This window comes from Olea europaea, chromosome 8, assembly GCF_002742605.1.
Source record: "Olea europaea var. sylvestris chromosome 8, O_europaea_v1, whole genome shotgun sequence".
NCBI classification, from domain to species: domain Eukaryota; kingdom Viridiplantae; phylum Streptophyta; class Magnoliopsida; order Lamiales; family Oleaceae; genus Olea; species Olea europaea.
Window position 1 is genome coordinate 2,023,903 of NC_036244.1, and position 14,177 is coordinate 2,038,079.

General features: G+C 35.4%; 1 protein-coding gene across 1 annotated transcript; it reads left to right on the forward strand.

Moving 5' to 3' along the window:
• Positions 1 to 1,541: 1,541 nt before the first annotated feature.
• On the forward strand, positions 1,542 to 12,357 carry LOC111398496 (AT-rich interactive domain-containing protein 2-like). Its single transcript, XM_023025426.1, has 3 exons — positions 1,542 to 1,649; positions 1,817 to 3,217; positions 11,296 to 12,357. The coding sequence occupies exons 2-3, from the start codon at positions 1,871 to 1,873 to the stop codon at positions 12,157 to 12,159; spliced, it is 2,211 nt and encodes a 736-aa protein (XP_022881194.1). The 5' UTR covers positions 1,542 to 1,649; positions 1,817 to 1,870; the 3' UTR covers positions 12,160 to 12,357.
• The last annotated feature ends 1,820 nt before the right edge of the window (positions 12,358 to 14,177 follow it).

Here is a 14,177-nt window from a genome sequence, read left to right on the forward strand (position 1 = left end):
TACACCCAAAAACACGTTCCACCCCATAGCTTGGCCTCCAATTCGCCCACTTTTGGTTCGATTCAAGTGACAAGACCACTATCATTAATCTCAAATTGTCCAAAAAACTCTAGGATGGTGTTGTCAACATCTAATTTGGTCAGAGGATGGTGATGGTGGGTTGATTGTGGAGGTAATGGTGGATTTGACATGTGTTGAAGTTGAAGGTGGCGGTGGTGGTGGTAATGATGGTTTGACTGTGGAGGTGATGGCTGTGGACTTGAGGTGGTGACGATGATCATTAAGGATTTGAGGTAGCAACGACGATTTGGATGGTGCTCATGATGGTGAAGAAGGATAAGATGAGGTGAGGTGAAGAGTGTTTATGATCGGTTAATTGGGTAACTTGTTGCTAATAAGTAATTCGTAACCTAATAAGCCGTATGATTTGCTAAATATGTATTTGTAATAAAAAAAATAAAATCGTGTCTTAATTGTGGGTATAGTGATTTAATTGATAATGGGCTTGGTCCAACTAAGAGTCTATAAGTACAAATTTTAGGGTTGGAGATCATAAGGTTTTGGTAATCTCCAAACTCTGTACAACTAAAATTGCCTATTCCACTCTCTCCAACTTCTTTTAAGAATTTTTATATTCTAAAATAATACCGCTGAATGGATTTTTGTTAGACTCGAAGACTGAAAATTGGGAGATCGAGATTTAAAAGAATTGTTGCTTTGCAATTCTACAAGTTATTTTTTCAAGAGGATTCATGTAATGCTAATATTACTATAGATTCGCTATAAGAGGAAATACAGTTTTATTCAGTATGAGAATTCTATTTTAAAAGACCAATATTGTTAAAGTAATACTATTTAGTTTCACTGAAATTACAATCACAATCTAGACCGCGTTAATATGTCATTAAATGATAAGTAAATTAAATAATTCATTCACCTTTCATTCAACCTATCATTTAACGACATCAAGATTTATGTTATAATTCTAGTGGAGTTGCATAACGTTATTCATATTGTTAATAAAAGAATTAGTCCAAATTTTTATACTTTAGTTAATATTTTGAGTAATGCTATTTAAATTTATTGGGGTTGCAACCTCAATCTAGGTGACGTTAATGTGCCATTAATTGATAGATAAAATTAAATGATTCATTTAATTTTACATTTCATTTAACTAATCATTTAACGCCACCTAGAATGGGTCGATTATTCTAATATTTTATATTCATACCGTGTGAGATTTCATCGATACGCAGATCCTCTTTCTTTTTAATTTGGGGTTTCGGCTAATTTCAATGAGATTACTCTTTTACCTTGGAATTATCACTAACATTTGCATATGTTCATTATCTCTCTTTAATCTCTTTGTATTGTCGAAAAAGAAGCAGAAAAAACATTTTTTTCCCCTGACTTTACCCTTCCCATCCTCTATTTTCATTTCCATTCCTCAATCTATACAAATACAACAAACTTTCAGGGTTTCAAGACACCTGTCAAAAGGCCATCTTTGTATAAAACCTGAAAATTCCAAACCCCCTAAATCTAGCTGTAAATCTTCTGTATTGAAAACATACGACACACGCAAAATACCTGTATTCGTTGCTGTGGAGGAAAAAAAAATCGAAGGGCTGGTGATAAACCCATCCAAGGTAAATTATTATTTGTTGCAGACAAAACCGAGCATTTTTTGAATGTATAGATTGAATGAATCCACGCCCTTTGTTTACTAGCATTGTACTTTTGATTTAATTGTTATGCTCGTTGTTTTATGTTGATTGGTTTTTATTGCTCTTGTGCAATATTAATTATTCACCAGGAAAAAAAAAAGTTTGGAAGTTTTTGTTGAGAAGGTGAGAAAAAATTGAATTTAATGGAAGAATGGTCAGATTTAAGAGATGATTCAAGTTCACATGAAGACGAAAGTGTTGAAGAGGATATTGGGACTTCTTGTGATCTTGATTTTCTGATAGAGGAATGCAGTTTTCATGCTAGTAAGGAGAGGCTAAGGGTCTTGTTTGATGAAGTACTTGTAATTTTTTTTAGAGAAAAGTCTGCCAGCAAATGCATTAAGCCTATTCCAGCATTGTGTGGTGATGGGCGAGTGGTGGACTTGTTTAAACTTTTTTGGGTAGTGAGGAAAATAGGCGGATATGATGCCGTCTCAAGGAAAAACATGTGGGGTTTAGTCGTGGAGGAATGTGGGTTGAATTTTGGGGCCATTCCATCCATTAAGTTGATTTACTTCAAGTATTTGAGTGAGTTGGATCAATGGTTATGGCAAATCTCTAAGGATACGGCTGTAGAGGTTGGGCAGAGTGGAGTTTTGCAGAAATTGGATTTATTATCAAGGGAGTTGGAGACAAGTTTTAGAGGTTCGTTGTCAGATGGAAGAGAGGAGCAAGCGAAAGACACCTATATTGCTCGATTGGAGAATTTTAAAAGTGTCAAACAATATCCTGCGGTGATTGGAAGATTTAGCGAAAAAGTGGATAATCCAGAATTCTTGGAAGATAGTAACAAAAAGTTTTTCTGTTACAATGATTTCCCTCTAGCCCAACGGCTCACTGGAAAGTTTACTTGTAAAATATATGATGTCTCAGGTAGAAGTGCTGATGACAATGATTGGAGATTTTGGGTTGACAATGATTTAGAGACATCAGCCAAGAGGGTAACTGAGGATGCAGTTAATGAAGTACCTAGTTTTTCAAATGGAGAAATTGATGACAAGGGAAAATCTTTTGTAATCAATGATAACAAAGTGGTATTAGGGAAGAAAACCATTAACAAAGTACATTATCCTACGTACATAATTGTGGATAATGAATATGAAAGATTTCCTGCTAAAGAGCACAGTGATGGTATATTGGCTGAGAAACCCAGTAGTAAATCGCACAATCTTCTGGAGAACTTTATTGACGAGGAGAGAAAATTCATTGCCCAAATTGGCAATGATGTTGTGATGTCAGCTAGGAACGTTGTTGGAACTGAGTCTGCTTCTTGGAAGAGGAAATATGAATCTCAATATTTGAGAAGAATGTTGAATTGGATGACTTTTGTTGCCAAGCATTCTGATGATCCTGCAATTGGGAAAATACCTGATTGTTCTAAGTGGAAGGACTATGGCCACGAGGAGTTCTGGATCCAAGCTTTATTTGTTCGGGAGACTTTGTTGATACGAAGGCATTCTAAAAGAAACGCAGATGAATCTCTCCAGCAGGTAAATACATTTGTCTATTTTACCAATTAGATTTGGCAATTTTTATTTATGGAAGTTCTAACCCCACTAAGAGTTTGTTTGGTTCATATTAAAATCTGATTTTAATTAAAGTCAAAGTTAACCAATCAATATTAAACATATTTTCCTGGGTTCCACAACTTTTCAACCATACATTTCAAAAATTTCTATTACAATCTACTAAAAAAATTCAATTTTAATCCCCACCAAACACCTTCTAAATAATTCACAGCATTTGTATAATCCAACACAGAGCTTAGTAAAGTCACCCTGAAGCGTGTTTTAATTTTCTTGCTCAAATTTTGAAATTAAAAATCTTTAAAGAAACTTTATGAAAGTCAAAGGGAGAATTTGTATCTAAATTTTGTATTTATAATTTTAAGCAAATTAGTTTAAGAACTTAAATAAACCCTTTTTTCATGCAGTTGATTATTGATGTGAATAAATTTTTTAAAGATTGCACAATGTGTTGAATAAAAAATTTTATTTGTTTAATTCCTATTTAATAATCGATTAATGTTGAGTAACTCACTTTTTAAAGTGAATAACTATATTATTATGAAAGTTAATTTTTTGGGAGTTAATAAAAATTTCTCCAATGTTTCATGTCATCTTTTTAGAAATGGTGTCTCCATGTCTCATGTTGTGTTGTGTTTCTTGTTTAAATTTTTGGCCTCCATACCGTTTCGTTTAAATCTTCTAAGTTTTCCATTTTTGGGCTTTCTAACATCAATTGTCTTATTGGAACTTTCTGACCATTCTCATATGTTCATGGCATGAATAGATAATTATAATAAGACTTATTTGTACAATTGGGACAATCACTTTTATTTTTATTCATTTGCCACTTTATCAATTTTATTAAAATTGTATTCTTTTATTCTTTTATGATAGTTTATAGATTTACTTGCAATTTCTTTAATATTGTCTTTAGAGTTTTAGGGTTTTCTTTAAAAGCAGGACAAGGGTCTCATTGTTTTTAGGAGAGGTTTAATCAAATAAAATTTGAGATTTTCTCTATTCTTTCATATATTCGGTATTCTTCGTGAATTAGTTTTTACTGATATCTAGATTCTTGGTATTTAATTGAATCAATGAATTATTAGAATATTAATCATCTTTCGCATTGTTCCGATCCATGTGTTTGGTATTACAACTTCAACTATGTTCCTAATAATTTCACCAAGGAGACGAGTTGTTTGTAAAAGTTAAGAAGAAATCACGTGACATGATCAGATAGCACAATTGTGTTTGAGTGGTAGTGTTAGCGCTATTAAAAGAGATGGAACTACTGCATCGTAAACGGAGACGTTGATACAGCAGATGGACGATTTTCCACTACAGTGGCCCGATAGTCATAGAGGCGTAGCGTAACCAGTCAAAGGTGGTGGAAGACTCTGATGACAACAAAAGGCCTTTTGCTCCACTCAATTCCAAAAGGTATATATTATTTTGGATAAAGATTTAGAACCAGCTAAAGTATTAGATACGATATGATGGTTGATTCGGTTGAGGAGTATGACGTCTCCCCAATTTTCAGTAACGAGTTAGAAGCTTTTTTGGAGATGGATAATGGCAATTACGACACTGCTCTATTTTTTTCACAAAGGATAATAACCGTAGTAGATCTTCTATCATCTATCGATCCTGCTCAATCGGCATTTGTGAAAATTTCAACTTTTTTTCTTTCACTGTTTTTGAATAGCAGCTCCTTTCCCATTGAGCTTTTGAGATATTTTAGTATCTTGTAAACGGTTTCTAGGTGACTTTCATTCGAAGAGTGCATGTGTTGACTTACCAGACTAATTGCAAATGCGATGTCAGGTCTGGCGTGTGATAAGTAGATTAGTTTTTCCGCTAGTCTTTGATATTTGTCAATTTTTACTGAATTTCCTCCGTCATCAGTTTTCTTTCTCCCATCCACAGGCGTATCACTTGGTTTACATCCAAGCATGCAAGTTTCAGTTAGAAGGTCAATAACTATTTTTATTGTGATACACTGATAAATCATCTTGATCTAGCAACTTCCATTCCTAGAAAGTATCGCATCGTTCCCATATCTTTTACTTCAAATTCAGTGGCAAGGTTCTTGTTTAGTCTTTCCATCTCACCTATATTATTACCCGTCAGAATGATATCGACGACATATATGATTAGAATTATTTTCGTACTGTCTTCAAATAGCCGGAGAAACATATTGTGATCTGATTGTCCGTGGTGATATTCTTGATTTTTCAACACCTTCGCAAATTTGTCAAACCAAGCTCTTGGTGATTGCTTGAGTCCATATAAAGACTTTTAGTTTACATACCTGATTTTTTTCATTCACCTTGCAAAAGCTTGGTGGTAATGTTATGAATATTTCTTCTTCCAATTTATCATCTAAGAACGTATTTTTAATGTCCAGTTTTTGAAGTGACCAATTCAAATTTGCTGCTAGTGATAAAAGGACTCGAATTGTATTCAACTTTGCTATCGGTGCAAATGTTTCAATATAGTCAATGCCGTAGGTTTGTGTGTATTCTTTTGCACCCAATTGAGCTTTATACCGTTCTATTGTCCCATTAGCCTTATATTTCAAATTGAAGACCCATTGGCATCCAACTTGTTTATTTCCTTTTGGCAAATCCATCACTTCCAAGTTCCTTTTTTTTCCAGTGCACACATTTCTTCCAATATTGCTTCTTTCCATTTTGGAATCTCTAAAGCTTCCTGAATAGTTCTTGGAATAACTGTACTGTCAAGGTGAGTTGTAAAAGCACGGAATCCTATAGATAAAGCATTATAGGACATGAATTTTGAAATAGGGTGAAGAGTACATGACCGTGTTTGTTTTCTGAGAGCAATTAGTAAGTCAATATCAGATATCTCTGATACTTTCTGTGGTTCTGGAGCTACCATTGATTCCGACTCTTTTGGTGCTTCAAATGTGAGATTTTCTGTGTACTTTGATTTTGGCTTTCTTGAATAAACTAGCATCTCCTTATTATTTTGTTATTCTACTTCTCTCAATGGATTCAAGTTCCCTTTTGTCAATGGTGTACTAGAACCGAGTGATGGAACAGGTAGAATAGGTTTAGGAGAGGAGAGATTGAGGTCAAATAACCGATCTTCATGTAAGATCTCCCTTTGAAGAGAGGTTTTTAAAGTACGAAGTATTTTCGAAGAAAGTAACATCAAGTCTTACAAGGGTTCTTTTCTTGGAAGGATCATAACATTTGTAGCTTCTTTGTGTAGGGGAATACCAATCAGAACACATTTGATAGCTCGGGGATCAAGTTTACTTCTACGATGAGAGTGAACATGAATGAATGTGGTACACCCAAACACTCTTAGGGTTAGATTAGAGCTAAGGCACGAAGTTGGGAAATATTAAGGGTGTTTCGAAGTTCATGGCACGGCTAGGCATTCGATTGATTAGATAGATGGATGTTAGGACGTTTTCTCAGAACATTTTAGGCATATTTGTAGTAAACATTAGGGCATGCGTAACTTTTAGGAGATGTCTATTTTTGCGTTCGGCAATCCCATTTTGTTGGGGAGTGTCAACGTAGAAGTTTTGATGAACTATTCCATGTCTTTGGAAAAAGTTTCCCATGATCGTATTGAAATATTCTTTGCCATTGTTAGTTTGAAGAATTTGAATCTGTGTTCGAATCGTGGAGTGAAAATTGATGAACTGGAAACGAACCCCAGATTTATCTTTTAATAGATAGACCCAACAGATTCGATTGTGGTCGTCAATAAAAGTAAAAAATCATTTTGCGTGAGTACGATTTGGAACTCGAGTGGGGCCACATACATCGTTGTATATCATAGTGAATGGTTTTGATAGCTTGTATATGGATTTTGGAAATGATGTATGTTGATGCTTCGCAAGTTCACAAATTTCACATTGAAGATTAACTTGCTTTTTATTAAAGAAAATAGAAAGAAATACACGTTCTAAGTAATGAAGGTTCGGATGACCCATTTTATAATGCTATAACAATTTTTTTTTTGATAGGTATTATAATGCCATAACATAATATCACTATCTCTAATGACAGGCCAGAATCACAAATATTAATTTGACACTGTTTACTCATGATGCCTAGTCAAAGTAGTAGAGTCCTTCACTTTCTTTAGCACTACTAATTGTCTTCTATGATTATAGGCTCCTGAAAAATACTATGAGATGGAAGAAATTTAGCAGAGTAATTGGACTTTTTTGTTAACTGACTTATAGATAGTAAACTGCATGACAATTTGGAACGTGAAAAACTGATTCTAGTAGTTCTAAATTTATAGAGTCAGAAATTTGAATACTCCATTTTCCTGCTACCGTAGATAGGGAATCATCTACAATCTTAACCTTAAGATTACCGACATGTATCTGAAGAGAATAGTTGATAGGAGTCCGTCATGTGATCAGAAGCTCTCGAGTCAATGATTCAAGGCATTTTAGATTGAGTTGTGGATTTTAGGGCTTTTAAAAAATTACCTATGTGAGCTAGTGAACTTAAAGGATTATTTGTAGATGTGACTTGTCGATTAGAGGCTCGAAAACATTTTGTAGAGTTGTTCCATCTACTTTCGGAGTTGAAAGCACCCCTGGATTCTTTGGTTTTTTTGTTGGATAATCAACAAAAGCTTGATATCGACGATTTTTGTCACTTTGCCTCGGTTTCCAGTCTCCTGGCTTTTGTGTAGATCCCAACACGTGTCGGCCTTGTGTCCCGTCTTATGGCAGTGTTCACACTAGGGTCAGCGTTTTATTCTTTTCACCCACTTGTTGACCCTTTTGAATATAAACCCAATTCGCCAGGTTCAATATTAGAACAATTGGATCCAACATTTAGTCCAGCTTCATTGTGAAAATTTAATAGCCCATTTTTGAACTTTGAAGGCCTTTTACTTTGAGTCCCATTTCCCTTCACTACAAGTCCAGACGCCTCAATTCCAGACCCAAACACACCGTTAGACCCATTCATTATAATATTTCGTTGGCTTTCTTCCCGTTTTACTTCTGCGAAGACTTTATGCGGTGACGGTAGAGGTTTCCGGCCAAGGATTCAGCCTCTAACGTCGTCCAAGTTGCGGTTGAGCCCGGCCAAGAATTCGAACACCCTCTCGTTCTCCAATTTTTTTCCTGTAGTAGACACTATCTTCTGGGCACTTCCATTTCTCATCGGAACTCAGGTCGAGTTCTTGCCACAATGCAGTCATTTCAAGATAATAATCAATCACCTCACGTTCTCCCTGCTTAGTCTGCCATAGCTTCGATCTGATTTAAAAAATCTGGGATGAATTTTCGGAATCGGAGTACATCTCCTTCACAGCTTCCCGGACGTCCTTCGTGGTGAGTAAGAATAGGCAAGTTTTTCCATTTGAGGGCTTCATGGAATTGATGAGCCATGCAGTCACCATGGAGTTCTCCGATCGCCACTTTCGGAGGAGAACCTCTTCGGTTGAGGAGGCTGACATCTTCGCTTCTCCTGTGAGGTATCGAAGTTTACCCTTTCCACCAACAATTAGTTTGATAGAACGTGCCCACTCCCTATAGTTCTTTCTACTGTGAGGTGGAAGGACAAGTTTTAAATTCCTCCACTCACAGCAGAGGTGGCCTCTGTTTCACTGGTGAATGATTCAGAGGTCATTGAGCCTCTATTATTAGTGGCAGTTTCTATCATCTTCCGTGCTCTGATACCATGAAGATGAAGCTAGGAAAAATTGTATATTTTCCATGTTAATTATGTCCAATAAAAGGCCCTATTTATAGTACAAGAGAAATAAAAAATAGAAGGAAAACAAGATGCGAGATATTAACACAGGGACTTAGAGCTGCTTGATTCAGTTAATGGAAACTACAATGTTGTACATGGAACATGTGACCCGAGGTATTTAATTTTTTCCTAGGCATTGTTTCATGGACAAGATAGAATATACACTCTGTGTAGTTTCCTTGTGAACTTAATAAACAATTTTCAAGATCTGGTTGCAAATGCACGATAATCAACCCTTGGGAGATCAATATTTATGTGTATCTCCGTCCTCAAATTCTGCTAGATGTCTGGTGAACATATCCTATAAAGTTAACCGAAATGGAGGAATAGTTATTGCTAGAAATTAGAGAAAACTGTTACCATACATTGTTGAGTCAATGGAAGTCCAAAGCGTTATATTCGAACAGTTTCTTTGTTTTCTTTGTAAAATGCAGTTTATAAACAATTCTGCGTGATCAACATATAGTTACAAATAGAAGGTAGAGTGAAGTACCACCATTATGAGGTGCAATGATATAATAAATGAAATTGGATGTTAAGAGCTTTGGGTGAGCACTTCAAAATATAAAAGGATTAAGGCAAAGTATATGGACATATGTCCATGTAGTCATAGCAAGAAGTAAAGATGATTGTGGAGTTACTAGAGAGAATCATGTTGTCCTAAAGAAAGATTGTTTAAGGTACTCAATTATTGATAAGAAAGAATGATGTAATGCATGGGATTTGAGGAGTTTGAATGAATGTAGTGAATTGCTACATGGATTCTGTGTCCGTCCAGTACTTCCAAAGTAAAAAGGCTATGGTTACATAATATGATCATTAGACTAGCTATACTTTGTGCTTGAATGGCAAAAGATAAACAAATTAGTGTAGAAGAAGAAATGAAATGAGAATTTACGAGTAAGTTCTTCATACTTTTGTCAAAGTGCAAACAAAGTCCCACATTGTTTTTTTGGGTGGAAATTTAATTCTCCACAAATGGTATCAGAGCTAGGACCCAAATTAAACTGTATGGACGCCCAAGGCAAATCCCTAGTAGCCGCAGAACGAAGTTGTTGGCCCCTCGAGCTGGATGGCAATGGTCAAAATAATCCAAGCTTGGCTTTCAAGACAATAGAGTGGAGGGGGTGAGATGATGTGGTACTTCCTTCAAAGGGGGATTATTGGTAAAGTTCAAACAAAGTCCTACATTAGTTAAAAATCCGGTATATAATGAGCTTATAAAGGATTGGGCTACTCTATCTTGTGAATTAACCTTTTGGGTTTGAACCTCAATTCTCTACACTTACTAATTGACAACTTAGGTGATTTGGACATATCTCGCATAGACCTAAAAGAAACTCTTACAAGACTCGATGCATTTCTATCAGAACATGTCAAAAGACGAAGAAGTCAACCAAAATCTAATATGGTATGATGTGTTGTGAATGATCTTTTGGTAGATAGTATCGATGAATTAGTCAGAATGGCCAAAAACGAAGCACATAAACAATGCCAAACCTATGGGGAATAAGGCTTAGTTTTTTATCATCATTGTTTTTATTCATGAAGACGTTTGTAATTGTTGTTGTTTTGATTCATGCAGACAACTGCTTGTTCATTTTTTTGGGAGATAAGGATGTGAGTTTTCCGGTGGAGAGACCAAGGTTTATGGCTTTGTGTCTTATTGTCTGCTTGTGTACTTGTGTTTGCGCTTGTGTTCTTTGATCAACCCTTGATTATCTGAAGACATGTATGAAAGTAGTGAAATTCCCTTTACTTTGAATCATTCCAATTAAGTAACAATTGTACTTGAGGTGCAGTGGTATGAATTTGGAAGGACAAAATTTCCTCAAGAAGAGGGAATACAATCTCACTTGATAAGCGCCTTGGCCTTGATATTTGAGCAAACTATTTATTTTTGTGGTCTGCATTGATATGTAATGAACCATTACACCAATGATTCTATTTGTTTCTCTGATAATCTAGAGAATAGATTACAATATCACAAGCTTACTAAACGTTTGGACAAGATAATTCTCCTACCTCCCCAAAAATGAAGATAAATTTTGTGATGACGAAGTAATTGTACCTGAGACTGAAGAGGTTGCATGTGATTCATTACCATCCAATTCAGTGGTATCATACTGCTGATGGGAATGGAAAAAAAGGGGGCTGAAAATTTATATTAATTTTTTTTCCCAATATGAATATGCTTTGACATCTGTTGTTGGACTCTTTGATTGTTTGTGTGTTTTATTCGTCATTTTTTATATTCTTTGAATTTTTTATTGAGCGCATCATAAAATAAACCAGGACCAGCAGAAGAAGCTCAGGGTGCATCCTTCGGTTTACGAGGATAATGTTCCCAATCACCAGTCGGCAGAAAAATTAATACGCAGCACACGGCTACCTTCTTTGACAGTATCTCACCCTAGTTCACGTTGCAACTCGTCCGAAGTCGGTACAAGTAATATTAATAGTCATCAGAAGGCAAAAGTGGAAAGTAGCCTAAAAGAGCCGGTTGCTGCAACTACAAATTCACAGGACCAGTCCGAGAAACATGTTTTTGTGGGTCCTCTCTTCCAAGCAAAGATCCCAGAATGGACGGGTGTGCTTCCCGAGAGTGATTCCAAATGGCTAGGCACACACATTTGGCCAGCAGAAGATGGCAAAGGAAAGTCCACAGTTGAGTTCGATCCCATTGGGAAGGGGAGACAGCAATTGTGTAATTGTCGATCCCCAAATTCTGTTGAATGTATGAGGTTTCATATAGCCGAGAAGAGATTAAAACTGAAGTGTGAACTTGGTTTGCCATTCTACCGTTGGAAATTTAATCGCATGGGAGAAGAGGTTTCACTTTCATGGACAAAAGAAGAGGAACAGAGATTTAAGGATATGATGAGGTTACACGCTGCATTCCCCAAAAAGTTTTGGAACAATGCTCGCTGGTTTTTACCTTCCAAGACGAGGGAACAATTGGTTAGCTACTATTTCAATGTTTTCCTTGTCCAACGCAGAAGTTATCAAAACCGGGTATGTCCAAATGATATTGACAGCGATGATGACGAAAAGGAGTGTGGATCGATAGGTGATAGTTTTGGCTATAAAGCTATCAATATTACTAGCTCGAGGTCAATCACATGCACCCAGAACAAGGAGTGCACGGATTTGGCGTAGCATGTTAGATACGTGCTTCTTTGCAGCTTGTACAACTTTTTTTTCTTTCTATGTTTAAAGCATTCATTACTCGTGAAAATCTTGATCTGATAACAATAGACATTTGGAAGTTGAAATTTGGTGGTGGAAGAGGCTGTCTTGCAGATTGGGCTAAAATTTTGAGTCAATATCGAAGTAGCTTTTTGGTATTGGACATCATGCTTATAATTTGTTGGCCCGTAAATTTCTTTTAATGCTGCCAAACTAAGATGGCCGAGTTTTGCTGAATTACAAGAAGTTGACAAAAACAAACATGTTCATCTCTGTGTTTTTGATGGCTTAATGGATTTTACAAATTGGTTTCGCTTTTCACTTTGACCCAGCTAGAGCCTCCTCCCTATTATTGGTCAAGATAGACGGGAAGGAGCTCTATTTAGTAAAGGCCATAACCATCCTCTATATTTATGTACATGCGCTCCTGTTTTAGGGTGGTGCTGCTGCCCAATTTTTACTCCTCTTCTATTATCTCAGTAAAAATTGAATGGTCAAGACTTAAATCTCATATTTTACTTCTTTCCTCAAGCTCAATAAAGGATGTCTATTCTCGATCAATCCAACTAACCATGCCTTGCTAAAAAATGGATTCACCTAGCGTGAGACCTTTGTAGTTGCTATGGTTCGTTTCTTTGAAAGAATTCCATTATTGCAATTTCTTTCCTTTGGTGGTCTTGCCAACATTTGTTTAGGAAGTCCAGGTTTGTTAGAAGAACTTCTCTAAATAATGAGGATAGTGTACGCCCTCATCAATTTGAAGAGGCGATGGGGGAGAGAGAGAGAGAGAGAGAGAGAGAGAAACTCGAAAGGGGCAACTTCGTGTTGGTTATGACTACGGTGCTACTATATAATCAGCATTTGTCAATAATTAATGGTTGATAAGACGAGATTCATCACAAGCACAATACGAGGAAAAAAGGTTGAAAGGATGATCTACGATTAGATTAGCAATGACCAAGTGGAGCAATCCATAAAAGATTTGATATAGACGCCACTAAAAAAGTTACCTTAGGAATGTTTGCTCTTTCGTGAGAATAGTTAAAAAAATAAGAACCTTAGATGAAATATCTTATGAGTTAACATTATAAAAGGGTTTCGAAATCCATCAAGGCATATGATCTAGTCAGGTTTCCCTACCTATACGTGCACTCCTTGTTTATGAATCATCAATGAAGGAAAAAAAATACGTTTATTTTTTAGTAGAAAATTTAAATATTTATTAATGAATTCATCTCTTAAAAAAAGTTTCAAATGGAGACTTTTTTATTTTTATTTTTCTATCTAGTTTGGTCCTCCTAAGGAACTCTCTTGTATTATTATTATTATTATTATTATTATTATTATTATTATTATTATTGTTGTTGTTGTTGTTGTTGTTGTTGTTATTATTTAAGCATAATTTCATGTCGTTCGAGATTGAAAAATGAGTTGAGATCTATTGTACAAAATTGATCATCCAACTTGCTGTCCGCCAATAATTTATTGACATATAATTTTACACTTATTTTTAAGCACAATTGATAGTGAGAGAAAAGTTGAATATGTCAATTTAAAGTGATATGCCAATAAATTATTGGATAGACATCGGGTTGGACAATCAATTTTGGACAACAGATCTCAACTTGCAAGTATGCGTCTTCATAAATTCTTTAAATAACTATTTTTCCCATCTTTTATAATCTCATCAGTACTATAACGAATTGAGGTCTACTGTCTAATTTTTGTTGTTTAATTTACTGTTCACCAATTAATTATTGACACATCATTTTAAATTAATATGTCTAACTTTTCTCTAACTAGTGCTTATGTTTAAAAATAAGTAACATTTTAATGCAAAATGATGTATCAATAATTAATTAAATGTACAATAAAAATTGAACAGCAGATCTCAACTCCTTTACTGTTTTACTGTATATACTTTATTATTCATGTCATCTTCACTTTGATTTTCGAAGAGATTAATCATGATTTTGCTATTTTCCAAA

Excerpts from the sequence above, each read along its gene's own strand:
- LOC111398496 (XM_023025426.1), top strand. The coding sequence starts at position 1,871 with ATGGAAGAATGGTCAGATTTAAGAGATGATTCAAGTTCACATGAAGAC. Across the intron at positions 3,218-11,295 it reads CAGATGAATCTCTCCAGCAG|GACCAGCAGAAGAAGCTCAG; the intron begins GTAAATACATTT and ends AAAATAAACCAG.